Source organism: Phragmites australis, chromosome 13 (genome assembly GCF_958298935.1).
Source record: "Phragmites australis chromosome 13, lpPhrAust1.1, whole genome shotgun sequence".
Taxonomy (NCBI): domain Eukaryota; kingdom Viridiplantae; phylum Streptophyta; class Magnoliopsida; order Poales; family Poaceae; genus Phragmites; species Phragmites australis.
The window spans coordinates 21873012-21888716 of record NC_084933.1 but is presented as its reverse complement, the minus strand read 5'-3'; the positions used below and the strand labels follow the sequence as shown (position 1 = coordinate 21888716).

General features: G+C 42.0%; 2 protein-coding genes across 10 annotated transcripts in view; both read left to right on the top strand.

Annotated features, from left to right (window-relative positions):
• The window catches only part of LOC133888648 (endoribonuclease Dicer homolog 4), a 41326-nt gene extending 32999 nt beyond the window's left edge, over positions 1-8327 (top strand). For 5 of the 8 annotated variants that reach the window (XM_062328967.1, XM_062328968.1, XM_062328972.1 and 2 more), the window contains 3 exons: positions 5864-6218; positions 6756-6870; positions 7347-7741. In XM_062328967.1, the coding sequence (XP_062184951.1) occupies positions 5864-6218; positions 6756-6870; positions 7347-7515 (639 nt within the window). In that variant the 3' untranslated portion in view covers positions 7516-7741. Of the gene's footprint in view, positions 1-5863; positions 6219-6755; positions 6871-7346 lie in introns of all 8 variants that reach the window. The other 3 variants (XM_062328966.1, XM_062328964.1, XM_062328965.1) reach the window with 3 other exon arrangements.
• Positions 8328-8461: 134 nt separating this feature from the next.
• On the top strand, positions 8462-11293 carry LOC133888650 (uncharacterized). Of its 2 annotated transcripts, none has more exons than XM_062328974.1 (6): positions 8462-8832; positions 9560-9692; positions 9927-10052; positions 10141-10205; positions 10673-10760; positions 10834-11293. In XM_062328974.1, exons 1-6 carry the CDS (start codon positions 8638-8640, stop codon positions 10905-10907), a joined length of 681 nt encoding a protein of 226 aa, XP_062184958.1. In that variant the 5' UTR covers positions 8462-8637; the 3' UTR covers positions 10908-11293. The 2 variants fall into 2 exon arrangements, with proteins under 2 accessions (XP_062184958.1, XP_062184957.1); XM_062328973.1 differs by having other exon boundaries at positions 10138-10205.
• The last annotated feature ends 4412 nt before the right edge of the window (positions 11294-15705 follow it).

The following is a 15705-nucleotide window of genomic DNA, read 5'->3' as shown; positions in this document are numbered from 1 at the left end:
CCTTCATAATGTTTCTTCCAACAAGTTTCACCGCCGCGTGAGACAAATAACCTCAACAACGGAAGCCCCCCCCCCCTTGCGTCTTACGATTCCAAGAAAATCTCATCAATTCCCCGTTCCACCACCTGGTCTACACTATGTTAGGAGATAACTAATTAATTGGCCAGGCTCGTCCCATACCAGGCTTATGATTGTACTGTAAAGCTCGGTCTGATCGCACCATTAACCGGTCTTTAATTGAATTGAGCAAGACTACCATACCACCTACCCCTGCCAGCTAACCCAACCTCTCGCTCAATTCCCTAGTTCATGTTGCTAAAAACATTATCACAATCTTAGCTCATGTTGCATAAAACCATTATCAAAATCATTGTTTTCCCCGAGCATGGCTAAGCAATACTTACCCTTGATCTCACCAAAACCGAGGCGACAAGGTAGATATGAGAAAACTAAGGTATTGCCTATCATGGGTTTTCCATCGACAACTAATAGCATGCAACTTAATAAAACGAAAACATTTAGAAACATAGGATCAAAATGCATCAAGGACAACTTGCCTTCACCCTGGTGCTCAACGAGATCCACAAACTTCTGGTCATGGAAATATGCAAACTCCTCCTGAGCATTGGCATCTATTCGCAAAAGAAAACAAGGCAATAAACACCTCAAACAACTCAATTTATTATTTTGATGATTTTTGGTGAATTATTGGTGAAGGAAACGACTAGATCAGAGTTGCAATGATGGAGATATGGCTTGGAAAGGGTGAAAGAAGGGCATAGAAATTTTCCTGGAATTTTCTGGATTTTCTTGGAATTTTTAGGAATTAAAAAGGATTTTTCTGATTTAAAAAACACCAAAAAGAATTAAAGCAGATTATTCCAAATTATTTGACTAAATAAAACCTTTTTCATAATTATTTCTATTTTTCCATAATTAAAAACGTTAAAGGAACATCTATAAGATGGCCAAGATCCGTGAGAGGAAGACGAGGGATGTCAACCAAGTCAAATGTATTAAGGATGGGACAGATCGACTTCTGGTGAAGGAAGATGAGATTAAGAATAGATGGCGAGAGTACTTCGACCAGTTGTTCAATGGAGGGGGTGAGAGCTCTTCTATTGAGCTGGACGACTCCTTTGATGATGCCAATAGGCGTTTTGTACGAAGGATTCAGGAGTTTGAGGTCAATGAGGCTTTAAAAAGGATGAAAGGAGGCAAGGCAATGGGCCCTGATGGTATCCCTATTGAGGTGTGGAGATGCCTTGGAGACATAGCAATTGTATGGCTAACTAAGCTTTTCAACCTCATTTTTTGGGCAAACAAGATGCCCGAAGAATGGAGGCGGGGTATATTGGTACCAATCTTCAAGAATAAGGGGGATATTCAAAATTGTACTAATTACCGTGGGATTAAGCTGATGAGCCATACGATGAAGCTATGGGAGAGAGTCATTGAACACCGCTTACGAAGAATGACAAGCGTGACCAAAAATCAGTTTGGTTTCATGCCTGGGAGGTCGACCATGGAAGCTATCTTCTTGGTACGACAACTTATGGAGAGATACAGGGAGCAAAAGAAGGACTTGCATATGGTGTTCATTGACTTAGAGAAGGCCTACGATAAGATACCGCGGAATGTTATGTGGTGGGCCTTGGAGAAGTACAAAGTCCCAACAAAATATATTACCCTTATCAAGGATATGTACGATAATGTTGTGACAAGTGTTCGGACAAGCGATGGGGACACCAATGATTTTCCAATTAGAATAGGACTGCACCAAGGATCAGCTTTGAGCCCTTATCTTTTTGCTTTGGTGATGGATGAGGTCACAAGGGATATACAAGGTGATATCCCATGGTGTATGCTCTTTGCAGATGATGTAGTGCTAGTCGACGATAGTCGGACGGGGGCAAATGGAAAGTTGGAGCTGTGGAGACAGACCTTGGAGTCGAAAGGTTTTAGGCTTAGTAGAACTAAAACTGAGTACATGAGGTGCGATTTTAGTACTACTAGGCACGAGGAGGATGAGGTTTGCTTTGACGGGCAGGTGATACCCCAGAAAGATACCTTTCGATATTTGGGGTCGATGCTGCAGAAGGATGGTGAAATCGATGAAGATGTGAGCCATCGAATCAAAGCTGGATGGATGAAGTGGCGCCAAGCTTCCGGCGTCCTCTGCGACAAGAGAGTACCACAGAAGCTAAAAGGCAGGTTCTATAGGACGGCAATTAGACCTGCGATGTTGTATGGCGCAGAATGTTGGCCAACTAAAAGGCGACATGTCCAACGGTTGAGTGTAGCGGAGATGCGCATGCTGAGATGGATGTGTGGCCACACAAGGAAGGATCGGGTTCGGAATGATGACATACCTGATAGAGTTGGTGTAGCACCAATTGAAGAGAAACTTGTCCAACATCGTTTGAGATGGTTGGGCATATACAACGCAGGCCCTCAGAAGCGCCTGTACATAGCGGAAGAATAAAGCGTGCGGATAATGTCAAGAGAGGTCGAGGTAGACCAAACTTGATATGGGAGGAGTCTGTAAAGAGGGATCTGAAAGACTGGAATATCACCAAAGAACTAGCCATGGACATGGGTGCGTGGAAGTTGGCTATCCACGTGCCAGAGCCATGACTAGACTTGCAAGATCTTATGTGTTTCATCTCTAGCCTACCCCAACTTGTTTGGGACTGAAAGGCTTTGTTGTTGTTGTAAAAACGTTAAAGAAAACCTATTAAACATTATTCTAGATTTTCTAAATCATTTTTATAACTTAAAATTTATTTTCCACTAAAAATAATTTTAAAAAAATTATAGAATTTATTATACTGGAAAATCATTTTAAAACATTTATCAAATTTGTTAAAGAATTTACAATATTTTTATATTAAAGAAAACCTATTTTCGGATTTTTGGGAATTATTTTCTTTAGGAAAAAGGTCTTTATTGCGTCAGGTGATGTCACTAGGCTGACTGGGTATGTTGATGGGGCCAGGTTATGCTGATGTGGACAGCTGACTCGGACAAAGAGACGCTGACTAGGCTTCGGTCGAAGGGGTATGGGAGATTTAATCTCGGCCGTTGGCATTATATGTAATGGCGGGGAGTGCGCTTACCTGAGATCCAGTGACGGGACGGTGTCGGCGACGAGCTCGGGCAACGGAGGATAGCCAGAGAGGAGCCGAGACTGCGTGGCTCGGGGATTGACGATGAGTGGCGGAAAAGAGTCCCCGAGCGACGACGAGTCCATTGGGGGGGCGGGGGCACGTGGACGTTGGAGGGCCTCACGGCGGCGTGGCAACAACGAGGAGGTTCGACGGCGGTGGGAGCTCAAAGATGTGGCTCTCGGGCGGTGTTGGGGCTCTGGAAAGTGGGGCAAAAGGATGCGGGGCTGATGTGAGGCTTAGAGGGGTCACGGGGTCCTTTTATAGGTTGGGGGTGGATGCGTCGTCAGGTTAGGGTTTGGGGCCACCGGCGAGATTCTCGCGGTGATTTCCATGCATCTGTGTCCGATTTCATCGTGTGGATGCTCTTCCCTTCTCGTGCACAAGACTTTCCATCCAGGCGAATGCAACGTGATCTCCTTCCATTCTCAGGCACAGATCGAGCAGGATTGACGAGCGCGACTACATATGGGGGAAAAGGAGGAAGGTAGGGGCGAGGTAGAAGGTGATTCCGACAGGTGGGCCTGGGTGGCAAAGAGAGGGAGAGGGCGGGCGCGTGGACGCGAACGCAGGTGTGGGCTGGGAGGTGCGACTGCAGCCCATGGCACATGACGCTGGAGGGAGAGGAGGGAGAGCTGGGCCGGGGTGTTTTGTGGGCCACATGGGAGGCCATGAAGGGGAGGGAGGCCAGGGAAGGCGGACTGCAGAGGTGGGCTGAGGGAGAAGAGAGAGGGCCTAGGGAGAGAGGGATGTTTGGGCTGAGAGAGAAGAGGGAGGCCCGAGTGGGTTTTCTTATCTTCCTTTTTCTTTTCTATTTCCTGCAATTTATTTTATTTTATTTATTTCTTTGAGCAAAAAATTATTTTGCAAAAATTAGGGCTGTCACATATTGCTTCCTCTTCCTCATCCTCCCTCTCTCTTCCATTCAATATGTTTTGCTTAGTCTTCCAACATATTGTTGTAAATATCAAGCAACCGCATTGCTTTATGATGCAATTGGACGATTTAATGTGTTTCAATGCAATTAGATGATTTAATGTTTTACTTTTTTATTTTATTTTATTTTTGAGGACAGTAGGGGAGATCCTTACTAGAATATCTGAAAGACTAGAAAAACCATACAAAGGTCTATAAGACCCAAAATGCAAAGGTCCTAAAGACCTGAGGCCCTGTTTTGCACAGCTAAAACTTATGAACTTTTTCTGAAAAGCTGCTTATGGTTTCTGAGAAAAGCGGTTAGCTTATAGGCTTAATTTTTAGGCTCTCAGCATATCAGTTTTTCAGAAAAGCTGTTCTCAGTCAGCTTATCAGCTTTTAGTTTATTTCACCAGAAACTAGCTTATCAAAAAAGCTATAAGTTAGTAATAAATTTAGCGTTTGTTTCAGCTTATTAGCTTTTCTGAGAAGCAAAAGCTGCTGATAAGTAGAAACAAACAGTGCCGTAGACAACATAAGTCTAAAGAAGCTGCTAACTAGCATGGTTATTTAGAAGCCAGGTCAATAGATGCAGCAAATTGTTCTCCAGGCCCTTCTGCAGATTCATATCAGGTATCAGCGTTCTCTTCCACAAATGCTTATTTAGGGGAACCTTATGAAATATACACCTTTTTTCTGGCCAGATGTGCCAACATCCCAGTGTGATTAGCTCTCTAAACACTTTTTTCTTGGATGATAATGTCCCTCGAACTGCTTCTAATCTTTCCAATATCTGAATAGATAAATCATTAAATCCCAATGGATATCAAACAGGTCCCAGAAACAGCCAAAGAATAAATTACCATTATCTTCAGTGCAATTATTCCTACATAGCACACACAAGTCCAATTCAGTCTGAAAGTTTTCCTTTTTCAGCATGGTCCCTGTGTTTGTCTCGCCATTACGCAACATAAAACAAGATTCATTATTTAGCATATATGTTTTAGTATGGAGGTGTATTTTGTATTTCAATAGGTAGTTGTATTTGGAATTAGGCACGCGAACTTCACCTTATGTGTAATGAGAGCTGATATTATAAACATGTATAAGGCATACATTTGGACATCCTGATGTTGATCTGTGGTACATGCATGGGTAGAAAACCCTTGTAACGAGTTTGGGGCATAATTGCATTACACTTCAATACCTACTCAATTCTTATCTTCTCCAGGTGTCCTGACCAAATATTGTACATGATCCATTGACCTTTTATTTTCATTTGTTGTTGGAACGATACCTTCATGCGCAGCGAATATACAATTTCTTGACAATTTGGCATGGATCTCAATCAATAGGCACTCAAGGCTACCATCTGTGCCACAGTTTCAACTGCGTATGGTCCTAACAATGTTTATTTGCCAATCTTGATTTGTTCCTTGACATCCCCTTTGAGGCACTCTGCTTCTACGGTCCACAAATTTATTCTCTAGTCTTTCGTTGCGACCACATTGCTACTGCCTGGTGACATCCTTTTAACATCGATAGGTCATTGTTTGATTTGTGTCTCGAAGCATTGTTATCCAATTTGTCATGCAAATTGACAATACTAGTGTGGCTGTTTTGTTAACAAATTGGATACCTGTTTTGTCATTATGTTCCGAAATGGAATTTTCATGTTCCTCTAACACCATAGTTTTCATACTCGTTGTATCTTATTCCTTAGAAGGCATGCCAGAGCCAATTTGCTGGTGATATTTATGAACCCTTGCGCATCCGTGCAGAATTATGGGTACAAACATAGAAGCAAGTCACTGGAGGAAATTTTGCGTTCTGCTAGGAAAAAAGAATCAGAACTGATAGGCTATGATGAAGAACCAATCAAAGTTGAGGCTGACATATCTGTAGAAATGAAGAATCTACAGATTAGTGAAGAAATGGATGCAAACTTCTTTTCTCAAAATAGAGAAGAATCTTTCACGGGGAGGTCTGAAACCTCCATTCAAAGTACTGGAGGAGATAACAAAGGTGACAAGAATGATGCTGATAATGGAAGGAACATTCAGCCCAAGGTGGTTATGCAAAATGATCGTCTACCTAGAGGGGCAACTGATATAAGCAATATGAAGGAGTATCATGGTATGCTAATTTTTAAAATCCGTTTTTTTGTTTTCTGTAAAATATGCTCTCCATCTGAAATTTTGAATGAAACATGCAAGGTGTCAACTGGTGTAACGAGCCCTTAGATTAATTATTAACTTGTACGTTTACAGGAGCCATCGGTCTTTAATACTTGATTGATATTTATATCCTTCTGAAATTAGTCTGTGGTGCTTGTCAAGCTCCATAAATACAATATTTATGATATACATTTAGTATAGGAAATATGCTACAACAAAGTTCTGCATAGAAAGGGGCAATTGCATATTTCATTCAACCTTTTAGTGTACATTTGACTTAATCTATGCCTGGGACATAACTAATGCTCTTAGAATGTACACAGTATTTTTTTTTTAAAAAAAAAGAAATATGGCTAAAACGTAAAAGATTTACAACTTCTTTATATTATATGATAAACATCTTTGGAAGGTATGTTTAGCAAGTAAAATGGTACCCTTCTTTTTATTTTGATTAATTTTAGAGGTAATGTCTTAACATTATTAAGCACCTTGGTAGGTGATATGGTACACAAAACAGCAAGGTCATTCCTTTATGAATTTTGTGCTGCAAACTATTGGAAACGTCCCAAATTCGAGTTATGCAAAGATGAAGGGCCAAGCCATCTTCGAAAGTAAGCTCATCTACCTACTGATATCTCTGAGTGAGAAAACTGATTTACTTGTATCCTTTACAATCAGAATTCTGTCCTCATTGAATGGTATGTGCAATAGTTTGTGTTATAGTCTAGTATTATTGAAGTCTATCTGCGTACGAGGCCGCTTACGCACCTGCATACCAATTAAGCGCCAAGGAGTGGTAAAATAAAACGCTTTGATTCATGTGGTCTTCTATTCTACATGTTTGTTTTTATATTAGCAAACTTAAGAGCATATTTATTGTTGTCGTTTTTTTAGCTAGGCTTGTGGCAAATTATATTTACATTTCATAACTTTTTCCACTAGTGTTTACTATACCTTAGCTTGGGTGACTGAACACAAGATAAACGCATCATTCTAAATAAGAGAAATGATGTTGGTGTCGAGTCACCAAGATGACCCATGGTTCATACATCTTTATATAATATTTTTTACCTGTGAAATGATGCAGGTTCACTTGCAAGGTTATTGTTCAGATAATGGGAACTTCTGCGACCCTTTTGGAGTGCTATAGCGATCCTAAGCTACAAAAGAAGGCTGCACAAGAGCATGCAGCACAGGGGGCTCTGTGGTGTCTTAAGCAACTTGGATACCTACCGAAAGATGAAGTTCGTATCTAGCAACATTTCAGGTTTTTGTGGCCTTCAGTCGAATACATCGCCTTGTATGTTTGTTCAGATATGCTCCATAAGCACGACTAAAGAAACAGTAAGTGCAAACATGCATTCCCTTTCAGTGGTGCATTGATAAATGTGCAGCTCTTGCATCACGTATAAAAATGTAATAGCAATTGTGCTCATTCAGGTTACGTTACATATATACAGTGTGCAATCTTACCATGTGAAAGGAGGGTGGTGCACTTGTTGAATTGGTAACAAATGCCGGCTTGGGCAATGTATTAAGGTGTAAACTCACGAGTCTCGGCTTCCACATAAGGAACGCAGTAGTCCCTGGGACCTGAATTCAGCAGAGCGAAGAACCTGAGTTCACGAATTTCTGCGAAAGAACCAAGTTTGGATTTGCGCAAACGGTCGCTGATTATCCTTGAAACAAAGCAGGGTGCTTTAGCAGTTGGGAGACAAGGCATTATCAACTCGCATAAACCCTTCATCACTTTCAGAGTTGCAGGTCCAGCTGCTAGGTGGAGGCAAAATCTGCGCGCCCCCTTGGGACGATCCTGTGAGCGTCGGCAGAAGGCTAGGTTGCCATCTCGTCGGCGCTGCCCTTCTCCCTGTCAGCTTGTCTGGGCCCAATCAACCTGCCGCGGATCATCCTGCGGAGCGGGAACAGAAGGGATCCAATTCCTCTGATTTCACAAGGTGAAGCCAGGGGAGAATAATATTCTGTGAGATTAGCTACAGTAATTTACAGTTGAATACTAATTCATTTACAATCCAACAGACAGCGGATTGAAATCAATTGACTTCGCTCACCGTCCGAACCGCTGTCTTGGTCTCGTGTGTGGCTCGCTCTAGGTTGGGCCTCCGTGTCCGTGCCGTGCGTTGCGTCCATTGAAATCCGACCGTTGAGAAAACAACGGACAGACAGGATAGCTGGATGAGCCGTGTACTAGTCCTCTCCTCAGACGCCAGGGGCTCACGTGATCGTTCGCGACCCGCACCGCCCGAGCCCGTTCCGTCCAGCCGCCTCCGTGTCAGCCCGCCACCACCAGCAAAGGCTCGTGCCGAGCTGCGAGGGGTTTAGGTTCTGGCACGGCGGGCAGAGCGGGATCCAGAGGTTGGATGGCGGCGGCGACGGAGGAGCCGCGGCTCCTGGGATCCGTCCCTGGAGTGGAAGATGCGGGAGAGATCCACGGCGCGGTGGGGGAGGAAGGACGAGCGCGAGACGACGACGACGACGAGGAGATCCTGCGATTCATGGACTCGGTGGACGGCTACCTCCTCCTCATGGACTCCCTCTCCTCGGCTCTTCGCCAGGTACGCTACCAGCCAGTGTCTAGTCCAGCCTTGCGTGATCTCTTGGGTTTGATTCAGCCACGCGAACTTCAGAACTAACTAGTACTAATCGGGCTGTTTAACAAAAAAAAAGTCCTTTGCTCGATTAGTTTGGACAATGTTGCCAAATCCTTGACCTGAACATGTTTTTGACCCGATTCGAGAGCAGAAACTCGTAATATTGTGGTAAGAGAACTTGACGAGATAGTATTCAGAGGTGTGGGAGAGATGCACCATCGAAATCTTGCCAAATCCTTGAGTAGAACATGTCTCTGACCCTATTCTGGAGGAAAATGTTCACGATATTTCGGTAAGACTGTTATATCTGCAGCTGTGAGAGCTTGAGGAGATAGGATTCATAGTTAGGGAGAGATGCTCTATCAAAACTTTGTGCATGGTGTGAATTTGTAGTGCTGTATCCTTTGTTTCAGTTACCTCACGTTGTGCATTATATTGCACTATCAACTGACATTTTCTAGTCTGTACTACTTTGTACTGCCCTGAAACTAATCCAGATCCAGACTCTTGCATTTTTTTTGACATATTTCAAAAGCTAGTCCCTTCTCTGGGATGTTCAACACGTAGTGACCATGTGATGCTCCTTAATATTGTTAGCTTGTGACCCATTGATCGAGATTCAGTGAAGTCATGTTTGCCTGTTTCAGTACTGATATAATATACAAGTAAATATGAATATTTGTGTTCCTAGGGGTGGCTCGATCTGGCAAGTGCTCGCCATTCTATGGGCCCATCACGTGTTTCAAGTACACTGTTTGATCATAAAGAGCAGTCCGCTGCCACTAAGCTGCAAGTTGTCGATCATGCAGGCTTGAAACCATTAGGTAAATTACTTCTCTATTATTTGATTCAACAAACTCTAATTCTCTTTTGGCATTGCAAAAACTTGCTACCAGAGTTTAGAAATATCTTTGTTTTATCTTGAAGCTGCCTCCTGGTTTGTTTTATGTACGTCTACTTTAAATAAAGCTAGATAGGTACTTCCATACGCAAATTGTGAGCTGTTTCCACGAGATGCTTTAACTTGTAATTTAAAATATTCTTCAATTATGGTTCAGAGTCAGAACCACTCTTTGCTCTATCAAAATGGTGTTTGCAAGAAGAATCTCACTCCAACAATGATGTCCCTGTGCAAGCTAGCACTAAGCCAAAGTTGAGGCATCGAGGATCAGCTAATACCCCAGGCATGTCCTATTTCTACTTTCTTTGTTGTTAAGTATCAAATGTGTTGATTAGATATCTTTGCTCAACTCAAATCTTTTTGTCAAGAAGATGGAAACCATGGAAGGGATGCAACCACTGCAGAGTCATCTACTGGTGCCGACACTAGCAATCATGTAAGTTTAGTATAAAATGTCTCTATTTTGAAACATGGGGTTAGAATGTTAGATGGTGGGAGATTGCTTAGAGGCAACAAAGATACATCCCTAGTTATGGCAATGTCAAAGACGCAAGTTTTATGTGCCTGAGTGGTCAGTGTGGCCCAACTTCGCCCTGATATGCTGAATTCAAGATTTGCCGATGGTATAGAATTAAATTGTACAGTAATAATATACTGCAGTATACTAACTGCATTCAGGCTTTGGAAGATTTCTGGTTAATGCTGGTAGTTTCAGAAAATCGGTGTTGGATTTATTTACCAAGTTAGTTTACTAGCAAGAAAGTGAATACAATTTCAGTGTGGTTTCTATCTGCAGCTGAGGTGTCACACAGCTGCATTTTGGGATAGTGAATAAGAAAGCTGTCCTGTACTTCCTGGACTTTCCAATTCATTGATTCTCCTTTTGACCATTTTGCACCTTAGGTTCAAAGAGCAAGATCAAAAGCATTATCAGTTTTTGGAGCATTGGTGTCTCCAAAACTACGAACAGCCCAAATTTCATTTGAAACAGGTTTGCTTCTTTCAGAGAAAAGCGTATCAATTTAATCTATGTCTTGATCTAACTGTATATTTATTTGGTGCAGCACTTGAGTTGATTGTGGAGGTAGCAAATTCAAGGTCAAATATGTTAGCCAGTTTCTCCCAGATAAAAGAGTGAAGCTTGACGTTTTGTTTTGAGGTTTTGTGCCCCTGGACACCATCTATTCAATATTCATGGGATTGCAGAAACTGTAAACTGAAAGTCATGAAATCCAGTATATTTCAAGGAAGCGGAAGGAATCTCGATTAAATGGCATATAACGTTCGCCATACAGACCACCAAGGTGGAACTCATGTACCTGTGAAAGCGAGGACATATAGCTGGAGGCAACCAGAACTCAACGAAACATCAGATGATCCTTTCCCGTTTAGATGCAAGTCTATGTATGAATATGGCACTAATATGCTTCAGCTCCGCTCTGTGAGTTGTGTTTCCATCACTGTTTGCAATTTCTTGCTATGTAACCACACAGTATAAAATGAGTTCAGCCCATTAGAGCAGCAGATTCGTAGCAGCTTAGATGCCACAACCACAAAACTATTTTCTACTCGGACTGTTAGGATCGCTGCAAAGCTTGCAACAAACACCACTACGGCTATAACAATTGACGGCACTGTGCAGCCTCGTAGTCCAACAGGGGCAGCTCGGCAAGATAGCTCGACTTGAACTCGCAATAACAATGTAGGATACTAGGATACAGCTGAAACACAAAGTGTTGTGGGCTGAAATTACTGTTCACGCGCGTGAAAGTATTGGCGGTGCTATAGCACGAGTTTACCTGATATTATGGTAGAGATCGAGGTTGTCATTTAATTAGGAGATAAGTTTGGTATGATTCGAATTTATTTGGTTAGGAGATAAGTTTGATGTAGTTCTTAATTCAATAGGAGATAAGTTTGGTAAGTTAGGATTTAGAGTTGATTTAGAATTGTAATTTCTTCTCCCTGTATAAAGAGATAGTCATCTATTATTGTAATCAAGTAGGAAGAATAGATCTAATTCTTAGTCTTTTTCATGCTAGGGATAGTTTAAGGAGTTTGGAACTCACTCATCAATCTAGCAACACAACTTCGTAGCTCAAATTCGCCTAAAACTATATTTTGCTCCAAAAACTCAAAAACATCTAAAGAACTCAAGAACAACTCGATTTCTCCATGAAAACGAAAACGAATTGAATAGATAAGTAGCTCATGAGCTTGTGATCGTGTGGATACCATATGCATACCTCAAATCCTTCTCTTGAAATCGGATTTTGGGGAGAGAGAGATAATGCTTGAGAGAGAGTGAGAGGGGGAGTTCCTCCCTTGCTTTAGCTAGCTGGAGAGGGAGAGGGAGGCGTGGGGGAGTGAGGGAGAGAGAGAGAGAGAGCAGGTGGCTGCTGCCCATCTAGGTGGTTAGGGTGGTGGGCCCATATGTGGGCCCACATGTTAAAGAAAGGGTTCGTTTTAACTGCAAATTTTATTATTTTTTCTCTCGAATTCATTTATCTCATCCAATTGACTTTAGAAGAATTGCATTAGCATTCTGAAATAAAATTACACAAAATTAAACATAATGCTTAAGAAGCGTGATTATGCTTAATTGCGTAATTAAAGATTTGGGACGTGACAAACCTCGCAGAGGGGGTCTCGCAACCATGGCGGCGTATGGTGGGCGATCGAGAAAAGACGAGGTGGGAAGGTCTGGTGCCTGTGTGGGCTAGCTTAGTGCATGATTGACGGGCCTCCTTTGGCACCTGAGATCATTACGTGATCTTCCAATCAGGTAGCCAGATCGAGATTTAAGCATCGGATGGTAATCACTGTAGACATTCGAATTTTGAATCGCCCTATGATTACAATTTGGATCCGCACAATTTGGGTTTGGCACCGAAGAAATCGGTAAGCTTGCTATCGTCGGCGGCAAGAAGTCTGCCAGCATCACCACAGGCAACGGGCGGGGGCGAGGTAACGAACCCTTCCAGGTCTGGATCACCCAACCACATCCTGGCCGAACCTCATGATCGCCGCGTTTCTTCCTTGGGAGCAAAACGTTTCCGCCATTGCCAGAATATTGCTGGCCGACTTTGCCGCCGTCTCCACATCGAGGATTTTCGACCGTCTTAATCGAATTACTTACCTCGATAGCTGGGGCAGGGATGGAATCCAAACATCCACAACGCCATTCCCACCATTGAGACGCTGGAGTAGGGAAGCCAACAACCGTCCGGAACTCATCGATGAGCTCATGGTCTGGCTTTGACTCCTGGCTAATAGGCGGCGTCTTCGAACGAAGAGTAGCCACCAACTTCTCGTCAGCGTTGGCCGTAGCATCGTTGGCGTCGAACCCAGCGAAGAGCGCCGAGCAAAAGCATTTGAAATGAGATTCATGTTTATGAAGAGGAGAGAGAACAGGAGGAATATCGACAGCGTTGTCCTCCCCCTCCCCCCCCCCCCCCCCGGTCGGCGTCGTAGAGAACAGATGTGGCACAAGAGATAGGTGGCGTGGGTAAGACCCGGTGTCGTGTTGCTCCTCTTGACGTCCCGTTCCTCCTTGCAACCCACTTGGGTGCTTGTCACTGCCGAAAGATCCGACGAACGGGTTGTTGTCGTAAATGGACGAACCGGTGCACGGGGGGTTGACATCGCTGGACAAATTGGCGAACGGGCCCTAGCACACGTGAACCGGTGAGTCAACCAGGTGCGACTCGAGTTCATGGCAAGGAGAGAGATCAGGCGGGGTAGACTCGCTGTCAATGTCCCCCTCAGTCGCGGAACTCGAGAAGCGTGCACCGCTCAACGGTGAAGTCAACCGGGGCCGCGACCAGGGTTAAAAAACCCATAGTAACCGAGCAAAAATCACGAAAATCGGCCATCTCGTCCGGTTCGGTTTCAAAAACCGAACGGTAATCAAATTTGAATTCAAAAAATTCGATAAAATAAAAAAATAAAACAAATTCAAAAAAAATTAAAAAAAAAACTAGACACAATTCTAATACCTTCTGTGAAAAAAAAATTCAAAAATAATATCGTTTGCATCATATTCTATAGGGAGGAAGTTTGAAAAAAATAGAAAAAATTGAAGCGTGCGGCTCAGTTATTAACTCATGTTAAGGGAAAGTTTAACATGTAAATACATATTTTTCTTGTGTAAAACGTATCTTAAGAGGATCTTTAAAATTGATTCACTTTATTTAGAGTTTTATTAATTTCTCTATGATTTTTACAAAGTTCACAAACATAAAGTGAATATGTTAAGAAACAGCACTGTAATTAACTTTTTCATGTCTACTATTATTTTTCCTACGTAAATCATAGTATAAATAAACTAATAAATGTGGTTTCACTAATTTTTGAGGTGTGATGGATCAGTTATGAATTAATCTAGTCGTAACACATTTACACAATCTTGCATGTTACAATAACTAATTCATGAGTTCATGTATTTTTAAAAGACATGGGATCATGTAAGAAGACTAAAAAAATTAGTTTCATGATTTTTGGATTAGCAAAGAGTAAACTATACATTTAACTTGGTTTAAACAATACATTTTCTCAAAGAAAATTTTAAACTTTTTTATGAGTATAAATACTTTAATCATGTAGATCATGTTACAAGGAAACCAAAAAAATTTGTGTCACTTGATTTGAATCTCAGATGAATTAGTTAATGATTTTACAAGATTGAAATAATTTTTAGGTTTTTTATTGAACTTTACTGGAAATCGAGAAAACCGAGTGGTTACCGAGAAAATCGAGCGATTACCAACAATACGGAAAATTTGAGAAAACCGTTCAATAAATCGCAAAAACCGCTCGGTAACCGGTCCAGACCGACAGGTTACCGAGCGGCTAAAATCGCGATTTTTTCCTGAAATTTTAAATTTTGCCAAATAAATTTTATCCAATTTTTTTAAAAATTTTTGACCGGTTACCACGGTAACCGCGACTTTTCAGTTACCGCCAGAGCTCGGTAACTGAGCTCCGGTCGGTAAGCCGAACCCTGGCCGCGACACTAGGGTGAGCCTCATGTATGAGGAGCAGCATCGCGTCGCCCCCTCCGTCATACTCGCCATGCTGCGTTGTAAAAAAAAGGGTTGTAAAAAACTCCTTTGTTCTTTTTTTTTGGAAACGAATCTTCACCTTTGACTATTGAGTAAAGTTCAGGTGGGATCTTCCCACTGTTGCTCACTCACAAAAACTGAGATGGCTAAACCGGACTCAACGCCAAAACTGAAATGCTTAATTAAACTGACGGTAAGCTTAGCGGCTGTCCATTGGCGGGTAGGACCGCCTCCTTTTCCAACTTTTCTATGTCGTCCAATCACAATAATGGCGCGAGGAAAAAGACATTACAGGTTATTGGGAAAATGGTTGTGTAGCAGTAGAGCTGAACAGAAGGCCTCGTAGAGGTTTATTATCATCATCACATGCTTGATCACAGCAGTAAATAGCACTGAGCAATGCATGCATATGCGTCGTACTGGAATACTGATATGCAACTTGTGGTTCTTGTTTTGGAGACTGATAACGTCAGGTGATGTTGTTACAATAAGTGTCTTGACTTCAATAAAACGAAAATACATAAGCGTCTATGCGTTTGTTTGATGAAATATGACTATGCATATTTTACTGGATGGAGCGGTCTAATTTCTGGTGTTGTATGGATAGAGCGATTCAATTTCTGTTTAGTTGGACGGATAGAATTTGAATAGAATTAGCTAAAATTTTATGATACCGGCTTATTATATATTTTATCTATTATATTATTATTTAGGAGAAAAAAGAGCTGTCACATTCGCTTTCAGTTATGAAATTACCACGTTAATCAGATAGAAAAAAAAATATCCATACTCCTCATTATTATAAACATCTAACAATCTAGATTAAACCAAATAGCATATCAAATACGATTAAATAGCTAAATTCAAAAATCA

Excerpts from the sequence above, each read along its gene's own strand:
- LOC133888650 (XM_062328973.1), top strand. The coding sequence starts at position 8,638 with ATGGCGGCGGCGACGGAGGAGCCGCGGCTCCTGGGATCCGTCCCTGGA. Across the intron at positions 9,693-9,926 it reads TGCAGGCTTGAAACCATTAG|AGTCAGAACCACTCTTTGCT; the intron begins GTAAATTACTTC and ends ATTATGGTTCAG. Across the intron at positions 10,053-10,137 it reads AGGATCAGCTAATACCCCAG|AAGATGGAAACCATGGAAGG; the intron begins GCATGTCCTATT and ends CTTTTTGTCAAG.